The 16093-nt window shown below is 40.2% G+C and overlaps 1 protein-coding gene across 5 annotated transcripts in view; it reads left to right on the plus strand.

Annotated features, from left to right (window-relative positions):
• The window catches only part of DPP6 (dipeptidyl peptidase like 6), a 547876-nt gene that overhangs the window by 501540 nt on the left and 30243 nt on the right, over positions 1 to 16093 (plus strand). For all 5 annotated transcript variants that reach the window (XM_017826535.1, XM_017826536.1, XM_017826533.1 and 2 more), the window contains exons 13-16: positions 5137 to 5244; positions 5823 to 5914; positions 7685 to 7732; positions 9815 to 9933. In XM_017826535.1, coding sequence (XP_017682024.1) covers positions 5137 to 5244; positions 5823 to 5914; positions 7685 to 7732; positions 9815 to 9933 — 367 coding nt within the window. The remainder of the gene's footprint in view (positions 1 to 5136; positions 5245 to 5822; positions 5915 to 7684; positions 7733 to 9814; positions 9934 to 16093) is intronic.

A 16093-nucleotide genomic window follows, 5' to 3' on the forward strand; every position in this document is an offset into this window, starting at 1 on the left:
ACCCAGTGTGGTGAGCAGTGGGGCCACACAGTCAGTGGACCCTGGGCAGGATTCAGCTCACCCTGAAGAAGGCACCCACTGCCTGGTTGTCCAGCTTTCTCTGTGTGCTCCTTTGACCAGACCTCCTTCTGAGAAGTTTTAAATCACTGGGACCAAGGAGTCTAATTGCTTGCCTTTTTCTTTAAAAAAACCCTTAAAAGTGCTCCATATGCATGGTTTGAAAGGCATACACAGGCTTTACCTTTTTCTTGGAAATTTAAGTGCATCTGGTCTTCCTGGGATAGGGACAAAGTTCACAGTCAGCTGGGAGCAGGAGACAAGGAGTTTATACCAGGGACATGAGGGAGTCTCCAAGGATGACGGGGTTGACTTTTTTTCAGCTGTCTGAAATACTGGGAGTTCTGAAATAGGGTGTACAACTCATGAACTTGACTTTTGTTGTAGTGGTTTGGCAACTCAATGTCATTTAATAGTCTGTGGAAGGTCATAGTAAATTATCTCATTTCCTTGTGGGCTTAAGTTCATGAATACATTTTACGCAAGTCCAAAATCTTTGGAGAGCCTCTCCCCAGCACAGGGGAAGAGCAATACTGCAGTCACTGTCTGTGTAGCTGAAAAATAGGATAAACTACTTAAAACATGATGAGAAGTATACAATATTTACACAGGATTTGCTAGAAAGTATCTGTCACTCTTTGTCAGATGAGGTGGCACATGTTCACTAAAACTGTCTGGGGACTCTGGAAGTTTTTACTTCTTTTATTAATATACTTGCTTGTGCACTTTTGAGCATAAAAGCCAGACATTTAATTTTGCTTAAATATACAAATTCTTTGAGACAGTAATTACAGCTGTAAACAATTTTGTTTCAATTTTTGTGAAGAAGCCATTTTCCAGTAGTACCAGTGATGGTCATGTAAAGACAATGAGTCAGCAAGGGAGAAATAACACAATTTCTGAGCACCTGCTGAAGATAAACTTTACTGGCATTTTAATTAGTTTATTTATTTAATTTTTAATGTGGCCCGAAAAAAAAATTTAATTATAAACCAGGGTGCAATTGCAACTCCCCCTTTAAAGGCTTTGACATTGACGTTGGCAGGATCAGGAGATTACCATAAAATTGTTTAGAGACTTATAACCTCCAAAACTCTCTGTGTGGGTTGGCTGCTCTCCCCTGATAACAGTTTCTTTGGGTTGCATTTTACTTTCCAGTCCCCTGTTTCACTGGTGTTTCAGATGACCTCAGTCTGAAACTAAAGACTTGCTCTGTCAAAAGGCTGAGATGTTGAACACCTCACACCATCTTTCTTTTATTACTGCCTTACCTTAATCCTGTTTGCATGAAAACCCAGTAATTACTCTTACATGTAGTTAATAGGGAGTACAAAATGAGGTCTTTTAAATAAAAACAGAGTTCAGAGAAACTTATGAACCATACCCACTTTTTCACCCTGTAAAGCCCTTTTGCCATGGAATTACCCCATAACTGACCTAATGTTGGACTATAGACAAGGGACACAACAGAAATAGGACCCAGAGTCCCATAACTCAAATACCCAAAGTCATCTGCCAGAGCTAAAAAAAGCAGCTTCTGGCTACAAAAAAGTCTTTTTGGTACTTAAATGAAGAGTCCTGATTTCATCCAGTGGAGGGGATGGGTACCCAGAGGCACAGGCTCCTCTCCTCTCCAGCTGATGACCCTGTATTTTGGTGCAGGTGCCATTCTGAGATGGCCAGGTATGGTGCACCCAGCCACAGCTGAGCATGGAGACAGGGATGGAGGGTGAAGCTCAGCATTGCCCCAGGGGCTGAGTGTGCCAGGAGATGGATGTGCCCCCTCTGCCCAAAATAGGAGGTGACTTCATTATCCCAGCAGAGTCAATGCACATGTTGGGTGTTTTTTTTGTTGTTGGATTTAAACAAAGCACTTACCAATATACAAAGGGTTAATAGGATCCATGTCACACCTATCTGTTTATCAGAGCTATGGGCCTGTGACACTTAAATTATTGGGACATTTCCCAATTTATTTATTTTTGTGTAATTGTTATTCTTCACTCCAAGACTTTGTGCTCCTCTCTAAGACCTACAGAAGCTGAGATTGCATTTAGAATTGTCCCCTCACTCATCCTGATTCTGCCAAACTTGGGATAAGCCTCTGAGGCACTCCTGGGTTTCTTCTCCTGACCATTTGCAGACACTCTGACTATTTTATTGTGTAACTCTGAAGCACTGAACCCACTAGGAAGTACAGTTCCCTTCAGAAGTCTCCCATTACCTTACCTTTTCCACTAAAGCTGAAGTCTGGTGGCATCATTTTATACACAGCAGTGAGCAGGTTGCTGGAAATAGAGTTGCTGCCTCTTTCTTTTCCTGATAGCAGTGCAGGTTGGTTAGTCCCAGGAATTCATTCTCCAGCCACAGGGTCATCCTTTGTTTAGTGATTGTTCCTTCAGCTCTGAGTGGGTAGTCCTCATCTACAGCCACCTACCTCCTTCCTCCTCCACCCAGGGGACAATCTCCAATCGCAGATGAGCAGCTCTGGGTAGTTCTGCTTCCTGAGCCAGGCTGTTCACACAGAAAGGCAAATGGGACACTTAGTCACGGTTACTTAGTCAGATTTAAGCTTCACTTTAAGCTGCTGTGGAATCATACAAGAGTTACTTAACTCTTTTTTCCTTGTACCTGAATCCGCAGCACTGATTTACTTCTACCCGCAGCTGACAGGAAAACAGCTTTGTCCTTCATCTGCACAAGGCAGAGGCTTTCTGGAAACTGGCCTTGACTATTTGGGCAGAATTCATTTGTCTAAATGTGGAGATCTGGCTGAGCAAAAGTACAAGAAGAGCCATAAGGACTTCAGGAGTGTCCTATGGGGTCTCACCACTGCCTCTGTCCCGTCATTCTGTCCTCAGCAGGCACAGCAGTTGATGTATTTAAGGACAGTGTGTGACCTGTCTGCTTTCTGCAGTCCAGTCCTCTCATATTTCATCATCATCTACAACAAAAAGATTACAGACATTTAAGACTATAACCATGTCTATTCCCTTTAAGATCTATTAATGAAACATGTGTTTCTCAATCCCTTTTTTGCACCTTCTGATACCAGCTGCTTCCATAAACCTCCTGTGGCAAAAACTTCCAAACATTCCCTACCTGCTGCATAGTAAAAGTATTTTCTTTTACTGGCATTAAACTGCTCTATTATTTTCAAGGAGGGCTGTTCTGTTCTGGTGTTGTGGGATTCAGTCAATAATAGTCGACCAAAGGCTCAGACAGTTCATATCACATGCAGAATATTTTAATAATGTGCTCAGTGTAGCTCCCTACAGTAAAAAATCCTGTTACAAGAGAATTTCAGCCTGTCCCCACATTTACCACCTGGGATCTGTCATCATCTCTGTCACAAAGTTCCAATTGTATTAATGTGTTGTCTTTCCAGTAACAGGAATGTGCAAACAGCCCGTCTTGTAACATCAGCCCAGTGCTAAAACCTCACATCTGTCACCTGTACCATGAAGCTCCTTTCCCTGTAACTATGAATGAACCTCAAACTCATCTGCACAATGCCTACTCTTGCTGGCAGAGATGGATTGCTGGAATATATAATGCAGAAGGCACAGATATAGAAATGGAGGGTGAAATCATTGCTACTTACCTCAGTAAAAGAAAACCTGTCGAGCAGAAGGTTTGCCCGAGCTATCACAGTCATTATTCAATGAGTTTTCTCATGTTATGAAAGGCATTTGGAAATAATATAGAGTTTCATGTTTCAGGTTCCAGAACAATGTCAGAAACAAATGAAACCATTATTTCCTAGAGCTGCAAGACGCTGTAAATGGGCATATTTTAAAATATACTGAAAACCTAAGCAGGGGAAAATGAAAGGAAAAAGGAACAATTTGAACACCTAATATAGCATTGATAAATCTGATAAATAGTGGAAAAGAATTAATCAGTAAAGAACTGGGAGCAAAGGCACATACAACAAGAATAATGTGCTAGCTTGTGAGAAATAAAAATGTTTATTCCTTGGCTGTAGGTATTTGTATGAGCCATAGGTCTCCCAGAACAATGAAGTTCTTGCCAGTTCATTGTGGTATCTTGGCACGTGCCAAGCAGAAAGCCACAGTGTTTGATTAACACTAAACCAAAGGAGGACCCAGAAGAGGCTGAGCAACAGTCTCCCTGTTGACTGCCCTGGAAGAAGAAGGGTGCACAAAGCTGGGCCAAGGAAGGTAGGGCTCATCCAGCCACAGAAAAGCCTGATATCACGGGAGAGGTTCGGCAGAGGTTTGGCCCTTTATTTAGTCCCAGCTACTCGAGATTCAGAGTAAGCTTCATGTAGCCAGTTCCCTTGGTACAGTGCTCCTGTGTCACACCATATGAACCATCCTTCTGCTTTCCCTTGTAGCCTTCTGTTCAACCATCTCATGCAGTGACTTCTCATGTGCCTCAGGGTTCCTCTACAAAAAGAAGACATCCTTCCAGGAGATGCTTGCTTGCCGTATGTGGTGTTTGATATTCCTTCTGCTGAGTCTTTTCTATCTCTGGTTGAAAGTTCTAGTCACCCACTAAAAGTCAATCACCACATTCACCTGGGAGCTCTGTGTCAAAGACAGTTCTGCAAGAGATTCTCTCCTTCATAAATAATTCAGTGAGATAAGCATTTGTAAGACAGGAGAAAAAGACAGCAGTTAGATGCTGTTAGTTGTGTTTCCTCCAGGACAGGAAGAAATCCATTCTTCCAGCAGAGTAAACAGGGTTTGTCATACTCGTGCCAGCAAGGTTCAAACAAGCTCTAAAGGCTGTATTCCAACTGCCCCAAGCAGTCAGCTGTATATGTGTACTTTTGGCTTTGCAAATGGGAATTGACTTTACAGCAAAGAAACTCTCCTTGTTGCCTGTCTCCGTCTTCCCACAGCTGAAAAGTGTCTGCTTTCCCAAGAGCAAGAAGCAATAATCTTCAAAACTTTCTTCAGTTTTCAGTGGGCTTTCTGTTTGCCTCAGGTTGCTGTCAAGGAGCACTTTCTATTTCACTGTGAATTAATTTCACCAGGGTTTGCAGTGCTGAGCAACTCTAAATACAATAAATGAACAGTAAAACAATCCTTAAATTTGCTGCCTACACAGAACGAAGAGCCGATTTTTTCCAAGGACGGTCGGAAGTTTTTCTTTGTCCGAGCCATTCCCCAGGGAGGACGTGGAAAGTTCTACCACATTGCCATGTCATCATCACAGGTAACTCACTCACTGCCACCTGAGGCAGACAGCAATGAAAAGTAGTACCTGTGCTTGTACCGGCAAGACTGGGAGGTGCAAATGTAGAAAGGTCTTGTGCATAAAAGAAAAAAAAAACTTCAATGATGCTTTATTGGGCATGAGATAACATGAATTTACAAATTAAACACTTAGAAGTAAAAGGTCAACCGTGTCTTTGCAAATATTGTCATTGGTTTGGTTTAGTTTTTTTTAATACCACCTCAGTTGTAAATGAATAAGTAAATCGCTGCCCTGCGATAAAAAATTAATTAGAAGCATGTGGGCATGCTGGATTAGAGGAAGGGGTTTGAAGCTGCTCTGTGCTGAATTCATATAATTAACTTCAGTGGAGTTATGGTTAAGATGATTCTGACTCCCCATTATTTCTATGCCTGCAGATTCACAGAAATAGCAGGTGGGGTGGTGGAAATTGCAGATGCAAGGTTTATTTTTCATGAGCAATGGAGTCAAAAGAGCTGTCTTCTTCAGAAGAGGAGCTGTGCTCGGGTATCTTCTTTTAAGAGTAAAGAAATCTAATATTCTTTTCTGTCTGGCAGCCCAACAGTAGCAGCGACAACTTACAGGCTATTACATCTGGCGATTGGGATGTGACAAAGATACTGGCATATGATGAAAAGAGGCATAAAATGTAAGTAAACGTTGGCCTGACAAATCAGTCTTCCCTTGTTTAGCCCTGGGCTGTGGGGTCAGTTACAACGATGCTCTGTATACATCTGAAATGTATGAGCATGAGGCGGAGATAAGAAAGCAGGAGAAGCTGTCTCCCTTTTGGCTTAACCTCTCACACCATTACATATATCTTGTGTTACTTTGATTTTATCTGTACAGTTCAAACCTCTCTTTCTGCAAATATTAAATATATTTGTGCAGAGCAGTAATTTCTCCTGCTGCAACTTCTAAATTTAGCCTCTGAAGGAAAGAAGTCTATTTTCATTGACCACCTAGATAGTCAGTTTTAGAAAGAATCCTTTGTTGACCTGCAAAAATATCCATGCATTAGGGGGAAGAAAAAAGTATTTAGGTAGAATTAAAAAACCAAGCAAACAAAACAAACAAACAAAACCCCCAAACAAAAAACAAACAAACCACAAAAAACCCACGGTTCTTCACACCTGCCCTTTGTGCTTGTAAAATAACTTCTGTAAATATTCACTTTTTCAAATACACTTCAGGAAATTACATAATAAAATATTTGCAAGGCTTTCTGGAATCAAATAACATATATATTCCTTTCCAGGCGAAGTTTCAGATGGATGTTAGGTTCTCACCTCTGAGTTACTTAATGTCACTGAAACTTGAGTAAAAAGTCTCTGGAATATAATAAACTTTGAGTGATCATTAAAAGCACAATGCTTCTTCAAGGTTTTGAATGCTCTCAATTGCCAATAACTCAGTACAATACAGAATCATAGAAACATAGAGTCACAGAATGACTTGGGCTGGAAGGGACCTTAAAAATCATTTAGTTCCAACTCCCTGCCTACCATGGGCAGGAACACCTTCCACTGGACCAGATTGCTCAGAGCCCCCATCCCACCTGACTTTGAACACTTCCAGGAGTGGTCTAAGCAGCAAACTGGCACCAAAGTCTTATTTACATTTTAACTGGCCAGCCAAGCAGAAAACAACACGTGCAGTTTGTGCAATCCAAGTGTATGCCTGGGCAGGTGCAGCTCGTTGGAAGCAGATCAGCAGGGATGAATATGCTTCCTGATATTATTCACCCCATGGATGCTGTATTTGTTCCTGTGGTCCATCCTTATTCACATGAAATGACATCTGGGGGATCAGTTCATCCCCACGTGTTGGACTGAGGTTGTCCACCTCCAGCAGCATCTCTGTATTGCCTTCAGAAGCCACTGCACAAGAGGGCTTTGGGATAAACATCCAGAAAGGAGCTCACCACAGTCTCAGCACAAAAAAAAGGACAATTATGTGTTCCTCTGCTTCATACTCTGCCTTCCTTTTCTAAGAGGACATTTCAGTGGGTTTCACATCAGGCCCTGGTTTGCTATTTAACTGTGCAAAGAATAAAAGGTGGTCAGAGGAGTAAAAACTGGTTCTAAACAAACAAACAAAAAAAAATGTTTAAAGGAAATTCTGAGCCATAAATCTTAATGTAAAAATGTGGATGTCTCTCACTTATCCACTTGATCCTTTTTGGTTCACTGACAGGACCAGTTTAGGACCCAAACTTTTCCATGCTTGCTTTAACTGCAGTGCATTCTACGACATCCTTGCTTGAGCCTCTGCAGTGATGTGTCCCTCTCTATGTTTTTTCTAATTCAGTTTAAACTTTCCTTGCCTTTACAAGATCAGGAAAATGGTGATGTGAATGAAGATGTTGTTGCATGATGTACTTCTAAACACAATTGCCTTTTTGATTTTTCCCCCACAGTTATTTCCACAGCACAGAAGATTTACCAAGGAGGAGACATTTATACAGGTATGTGCCTTACTAACCTCACATACAGAATTTCCCATTTCTTCAGTCTTACATGAATCATTACATAAGCAATTGCAACAGAAGCAGTTTCTTAAGTTTTTGTCTTTAGTGGCATTGCAAGATCTTGCAGTGTGTCACTGGAATAGACAAAACAGCATAACCATAGTGAAAAAAGCTCTTGACATTTGGAAATGTTTTACATTTAGCAATTTTCTCATAGTAATGCCAATTTTAAATTGGTCTTAAGATTGACTGTCACGAAACTTTCCACCCTTGAAAGAATTCAGAATTACATAAACTAATGGTATTAACTGTTCTTATACTTTCAGATAGCCGTTTTCATGGAAATTTGATAGCAGCTCACCTCTTCACAAAACTGAAAAGAATTAACAGTGTGTTATATTTACAAACTTTTTTCTGCAGTTCCAGGAGAGTTCAGTATCCTCCCTAGGTGTTTGATGAGTAAAAGACGACTCTATAATAAGCTATTGCTAGTGTAGCTATTGTGAAGTATTGTGGAAGCAGATTACAAAGGGGAGGAAACACAAACTTTTCAACAAACATTTTCGAATCATTATTCCACTTGTCCTATTTTTCTTCTCAGTCACTCTGCTGCCATCACAACATCTGCAATGAAGGGCAGAGTTGGCGATGGCATCGTTTGATAAACAACAGTCAGTACAATTTCCTTCTCTCACATGGTATCGTGCCTTTCTCTTTCCTCAGTGGGAAGGAAAATTGAGTGAACTAAATTACCTGTATTTAAATCATTTTTCCCTTTTTGAGACCTCTATCCCATTTCACTGCACTCCCCAGTTTTTTGGGAGTAGCTCAGCTCAGTGTTTATTTTCTTGAAGAAAAGAAAAAAATGTATATATCTTAAGGCTGTTGAAATGAGAAGAAAATCTCACTTTAAAAACTGAGTCCAGGCACAGCTGCTCAAGAGCTGCTGGCATGAGACAAAGTGTTTCCCACCCCTCCTCGGATTCGCCTGAGTCTCACCCTGGTGCCTCATCAGCCTCACCTCCCCACATAGGCAACAGAGAAAGAGATGCCCAAAATTTCAGTGTCCTTGACCTCATCCTTAACCTTACTTTGATGACAATGATCTTGGCCTCACTTTGGGGAGTCAGGTTTCCTGTGCTGTAGTTTGTCTCTTGTCCCAACCCAAAAGCATCAGCCTTTGCATATGTTCATTGACAGAGCTCCACTGGAGCACTGGTAGCTGACGTCTGATGAAGATTCTGACTTAGTAGATGTAATTAGGATTTAAGTCAGAGACACAATCTGAGCCTAAACAAGAACCCAAGATCTACTCATTTCAGTCTCTGTGGCCCTAAAAAGGTTGCTCAGCCCCATCTCTTGAAATGGTAGGAAAAAACACTCACCTGCTTTACAGTAATACTGGAAAGATCTATAAGTTAATATTCTTGAAGTTTCAGAATGCTATAGTGGTGCAAAATGTTATTTATTAATATTCGCTAATGATCAGTATTTCATTCTTCAACCTGTAGTAGACTTTTAGAAGCACTTCTGAGCATATGGACAGGCCACATTACCTTCTTCAGCAACAGATCCCTAAATGCAATCTTCCCTTTCTGCTTGGATGCTATAAGAGCTACTATTTAAACTGCAAAAAAGCATTTAGCCTATGAGGCAGAAGCAAGCAAATCAGACCAGTGAGGCAACCAGTAAGAAACTTTAAAAAAGCAATTCCAGCTCTTTATTGTCTGTTACAAGTGTAGAAACACTGCTCCTTTGTTTCATGCCTTCATCCACCAAATTATGACTTCCTCTTGTACAATTGCAACCATCATTTTCTTTTAAAAACTATACTTTCCTTCAACACCACCTGACCTTGCAAAATGACATCAGTATCCATTTATATATTCTTCATTCAGGCGGGAGAAAAAAAAAAAAGCCATTACTGCTATTTAAACTCAACCAAATGGAAATGCTCTGTCTCTTACTAATGTTGGACACATTACATTCATTTTCTTGTTCTACCATAAGATTCAAGTAGTGTTGCTTTCAGACACCATTTGCTCAGTGACCTTCATGGACTTGTATTAACCTTTTCAGTGCAAGCACAAATGGAAACTTCAACAGGCGGTGCCTGTCCTGTGATCTGATTGAAAACTGCACTTACTTCAGTGCATCCTTCAGCCGCAATCTGGAATACTTCCTCCTGACATGTGAAGGTATGTTGGCTTCTGTTATTGCAGTTGCTGTGCCCAAGGGTAGGATTTAGAGCCAGCACTGATATCTTTAGACATCCTGTGTACCTGTGGGCAACTTTGAAAGACTGGCCATAAATATCTGGGTCGCATTGCTTTTGAAGCTTTACTCTTAATATTTTTCTTTCTTTTGTGTATTTTTATTTGCAACTACAAAGCAGGTGTTTGCAACCCTTTTCTGTGCATATGTGACTATTGAAGATAGAGGTACATTCCTCTAGACACTCCAAGAATCCTTAAGTTAAAGTAATAGGAAATCTAGAGGACACAAAACATCAGAAAGTTTATGAGAGAGAAGCCAGCAAGGTGGGATTGACTGTGGGCGACTGGAACTGAGTTCCAAACACATCAACCAATACTGTGGAAAAACAGGGGAATTCAAAGTAAGTTACAATGAGAAGACAGTTTGCCAAGAAAAGGCTGTCTGCAGAAATGTGTGAGTACAGAATATCTAGTGCTTCACTGCTCATTCATCATAAATTTACTTTAACTTGGCATAATCTACAGGTCCAACAGAGATTTCCTGTGTTGAAAATGCCTGAGAACATCCAATAGGTTAAGGATAGAAGACATTTCAGGAGATGAGCCATAAAAGTCAGCTTCCTCCAGCTCTGTTGGGACTAAATGCAAACTCCATAGCATTTATTCCTATGTAATTTAATTCTACTTAATTATCCTAAATTGCACACACAATGCACACATCCCAGTCATCTGGTACTGTGACTGAAGCTTCTCAGATGGCTGTGTGTCCTCTGAAACAGGACTTGAAAAGCAGGGAGCCAACAAGAAATGCCTTATTTTCAACAGCTCAGGAGAGAAGAGAATAGGTATAAGTGGGATATTATGAAGGAATTCTTACTGCAAGGGTGGTGAGGCACTGGAACAGAGAGAAGCTGTGGATACCTCATCCAAGGCCAGGTTGGATGGGGCTCTTAGGAATCTGATCTAGTGGACTGCCCCTTCTCTGGCAAGTATCCATTGCTGCCAGTAACTGGTGAACACCAAGGATAAAACAGGAATATCTGAGATGGCAAAATGGGAAATAACTAAGATACAGTGGAGAAGTAGAATGATTAACATAGTATCAAGCAAAACGTCTGGATTTGGGCAGTTGTAAAAACATGTTCTTCCCCTAAGAGAGAAGAACAGAGTGCATGTTGGAGGCATTTAGAGGTATTAAAAAAAATCTGACAACAGAGTACAGAAAAATAGCATTAAAAGTTCAATGCACTAATTAACTTAATGGGCTACCCGTAAATCTGAATCCATAGTTATGGCAGACATACCCAGAGAAGTGTCACTGGTCAATAAACACTCAGTTCTGTAGTAAATATTATTATATGTATGAAGTTTGTCCCTTTAAAAAAAAAAAACCTTGCATATTTTTCCTCTTGTTTTCATTTCAAGAACAGCTGTCAGCAGCTACCAGAGAATGTGTCCATTTCCTTTGCACCAAGATAATTGTTTTACTGTAATTAGAAGCATTTGTGCATAACAAGATTAAGGTTTCTAAAGGATCTTATCAACAGTTATGAGGTGATATGATTACATTATATCTCATTCACAAAAACTTGCAATGATACCTGAAGAGATTGATGCATTGTATTAGTGTGTTCATTAATCCAGTGCACAAGATAATGATTTTGCATAATAAACTGTGGGCCAGATTCTCATCTGCTGTAAACAATACCTCAATTATAAGGTCATTAGAGTTAAATCTGTTTACATCTGCTGAATATATCTTTGTCTGAATTTTCATTTTTCAGGACTAAATTCTCAAACTGTAATGTCTTTATAACACAAATACAGAACAGCTTGAGATATGGAGCTAATGTCAGTGTCTCCATTCAGATACTTTCAAAAAATATGTATATTTGGGAAAATACAGAAAGCTTGGTAGGATTTTTATTTTCAGTGATTTTATAAAAATATCAAAACATTGCATTTGGTGGAGTTATTCCTTATTTACATAACCGAGTGAGAGATCTTTCAATCCTCTTTGCTTTCAGGCAAACAGTTTACAGGAACAGCATTTCATTTTAGCACTTTTCGTGTAGGACCCATCTAACCAGATGTCTGCTATGGGTACATTTAGAGCAGAGGCAACTCCCTTTGGTTTCTGCTACAGTAGATGTGAGTCAGGTCAGTGGAAACATCTGTTCTGGATGAAGTGCAGACTTCTGGATAAAAATGTCATCCCATCATGCTTCAGTCATGTAAATAGGTGTTATGGTTTGATGGAGAATCACTGGGATCCGCTAATAGGAGAATTCCTTTTCCACAGCTCCTCAGCCTGCTTAGCCAGAGCTTTCGCCTCACTTTCTCAGAGTATTAGATCACTGATCATTAGTCATACTCTGGTAATTTTTCTATTAGCAGGAAATTCTATTTATTCATATACACATATGACACATAGGTGGGAAAGCTGCTTGAATGAGGATGTATCAAGGAGTCCTGCCTATCAAGCAGGCAGAAAAGCAGCAGCCCACCAGCACAGCCAAGTGCTTGTTTTACAACACCTGCTACCCAAGGGTTTCTGCTGGGAGTTCTCATCTCTGCTTCCCGGAAAAAGCCACAGTTGGAGTTGATGCTGTTGACCAGACAGTGGCAGACAGTTGCTGTTGCTGTTTTGTTCTTTCTTCTTCATCTACATTGTATAAAAGCAGCCAGAGCTCAGGTCTTGCTGTGCACTCTGTGACTACCTACAGAAATGTGTGTTTGTAGCAGTTACTGGTGTGTGACTTTATGTCAGACTCATATGTATCTTTGAAGGGGAATAAACTATTTTACTGTGATCTGGCCTGTAATAGTTTAAAAAATTTTATTTTCTCAGCTCTCTACAGGACAAATGCATGGGCAAACATTTATGGCTTAAAAATAATTTCTGTACTGGCAGAGACTGACCCCCACCATCCCTTGCTTTGTGACTTTCTATTGCAAATCTCACTGAGTTTAGAGACACAGACATAACTGTGGCTCAGATGAACTTCTCTAGAATGATGGCAAGGTTTGTAAGATTTGATTAAGTAATAAGTGCTTATAAAATACTCAGTGATACTTAAATGAAAGGCAGGGGAAAGGAAAATATCTATCTTTAAAAAAAAAAAAAAAGAACACTAAAAACCAAGAAAGGTCTGACATTGTTCGTTTTATCCCAAAGGTCAAGAGCTGGAAGTTTTCTATTCACTCTTGTGGTACTTTAAAGGCAAAATATAATTGCCTTAAAATATTTTTGCTGTCCTGCAGACTATGTTTAACAGTATGGCTGCCTGGCACAGGATGAAATGAGAAGAGTGTGCTATAATAAAAGATAACCTCTCTTGAAAGAGGACAGTGTAATGCTTACTGTCAGGAGGCAACATTTATTGCAATCAGTCAGTCCCAGAAGGCTAGTTACCTTATTTTTCATCTAATTTTATATGCTTATGATTGAATTACTGTAGCAGGATATAAGGAAACATGATGCTTTACAGGCTGTTGTTAGATTATGTCCTCTAGACACTGTTGAGAAAGCAATATCTGCTGAACCAAGGTCACTCCTACTGTCATTTTCATCATAAAATATGGGTTTACACTTCTGCGTCCTCTCATAAACCAGCCCAGGCAACTCCACTGATTCATTCTATAGATAAACAGAAATAGGATCTGAAGTAGTTTGTTACTTTACACATAAATTTAATTGGGTATTGGTTTTTCTCATCTGGAATGGGATGTAAAATTCAATTGCATAGAGAAAAGGATAACAAATTACAAGTGTGGGCTGTGGAAAGCAATTTGTTCCTGTTTCTTTAGTGGGACTCAGACACGTAGGGTACAAGGCTGAATTACACGAGCCAGTAAAGCAGTACAGCCCATTTTTAGCTGATAGCTCCTTCTCCTCTGAAGGATGAAGCCTTGTCAATAACTACCACTGCAGTCAGCTGTGGAATGTTTCAGTATTTCCATTTTACACAGGTGCACTCAGTCTTCAGTGGTTCCTTACTCCCCAGTGTAGCACTATTAAAACCTGAGTCCTAATGAGGTTGTCCACGGCCAAAGAAAGGATGTACCACCATTTCTGTTGTGGGATAACTGGTGCTCTGACATTCTGTGTAGCAGCTTTGGCTGCAGTGTCTTCACTCTCATGAAAAATCTGTGAAATCACAAAGAATTTCGCTTGGACACACAGAACGGGTGAAGGATTTCTGGAACCTGGAGTTCAAGTCCTCTGACACATGCATACATTACTGCAATTAATGCCATTTAATACACAGTGAAAATTATGGGGGAGGGGGGTGTTGTTCATGGAATGGCTACCAGGCTGCTAATTAAAGTTCTCCATAATCATGGGTTATCTGGAAAGGATTAATAATTTTTAGGGATGTCACAAAGAAAATTGGTAGTTACACAGAGGGGAGAGGACTGTAACGAGGGCTAAGAGGAAACTATTGTCTCATGCTTGGCATTGTTGCTGGTGATAGAGAGGTGCCTTTGCCACTGCACTGTGTATTCTTCATTCAGTGACCAATTTGGGAAAAATCAGCTTTCACTTTGGGAAGAAACAACAGTGTAACTGAACAGGGAACTCTGTCATGTTCTATAGATCTCAAATCCTTCCTACTTTTCCAGAAACAGTAAGATTGTTTTGTTTCAAAATACCATAAAATCACTACTGTTTATCCCGTCTCTTTGAAGATTATCTCTGCTGGAACCTGTGTTTGTAGCTGACTGGTATCCTTTACTGTCAGTACTGTGCAGGTCAAATGACTTTAAAGCTGTCTCTCTCTTTGGAGAAAAGAAAATAGCCTCTTCTAACAAAAATGTTAAAATATTATCACGTGATTTGGATGCCGCCTCTGGCACTGTGGTTCTTGGTAGCTTAGACTAGATGCTGTAGATCAGTAATGACAGGTAACAGGAATGAAGTAATGTTTCCCTTTCCTAGCAGGTAACTCTGCAGCTGTAGAGCAAAATTATGTGTCGTAACTTAGCTGTGTTTGATAAAATACCTGAAGAACCAACAGGAAAGGGATTTATCTGGGTACATGTCTGCTTTTCCCTAGGACAGCAATGACAGCAACTCTGTAACTGCACTGCTGGCCCTGGATACCTGTAGGTCTGGGAAATCTTTAAAAATAGGATTTATAGGTCTTACCTCCTGCCAGATAAAATCATGTTTCTGTCCCATTCACAGATAACAAGTGGTGCAAAAGCACTGAATAGAAAAACTTAGCAATTTAAGGATCTCCTTTGAGAGTGATTCATACTAATGAAGAAGCAATGCAACCCAATTAGTGATAACTGAGTCAAGTTCCTCATGCCATTGTACATGTAACTCATTCTGTCTGTGGGTTTATGAGTTTTAAAGACAAGTGCTGCAAATTTGTTCTTTATAGAGCCAGCATGTAGCTATAAACGTCTCAGCTCCTTGAACTGTTTCTTGAGGATTTAATTATCTTCTTTACTCCTTCTTGGTGGAAATACGATCTGGACATGGGAACACTTAGGAGCATTACTTACTGCTCTCACTTAATAGGCTTAGGCTGAGCATTAAAAAGTCCTTTTGTTATTCTACATTTCTTCTATTTTCTAGATTTTTGTTAAAGTCAGCAAAGACTTTCACTACCAAGTTTCATCGAATGTTCTGGCTCTGCTTTGTGGCAGGTTGTCCCGACTTTGCTTTTGAATACATTTTAATGCCATATAATCTAGAGCAAAGTTCAGCCTTCCAGTATGGAGAGGTCTAAAACCACATTTTGGAATCCTTTTAGGTATCTAGGTTGTTCTTCCCACTGATGTGGGCACAAGCAGAAGCTCCTGCCCACATGGATGATACAAGTCTGAAATGTACGGTACTTCTGGAGTTTGCCATATACAGAGAAATTTCTAGTGTGGGTGAATCTAGTGTGGGTGAGTTCCTCAAAAGGAATTGAGTGAAATCATTGGATTAACACAAGGGCTGCTTTAGGAGAATGCATCAGCTCAGCATTTATGCTTGTTGGGACCAGGAGCCAAACAAAGGCTCACGTCCTTGATCAGTGCCACCTTTCTAAACCCGGTTAGTGATTGCTCACTAGCCCCTCTCCTGATTTCTTTTAATAACATGGGAAGGGCTTTTTACTAAAAACCACTAGCCAACACTCCC

This window comes from Lepidothrix coronata, unplaced genomic scaffold (genome assembly GCF_001604755.1).
Source record: "Lepidothrix coronata isolate B3197 unplaced genomic scaffold, Lepidothrix_coronata-1.0 Scaffold128, whole genome shotgun sequence".
Lineage (NCBI taxonomy): Eukaryota > Metazoa > Chordata > Aves > Passeriformes > Pipridae > Lepidothrix > Lepidothrix coronata.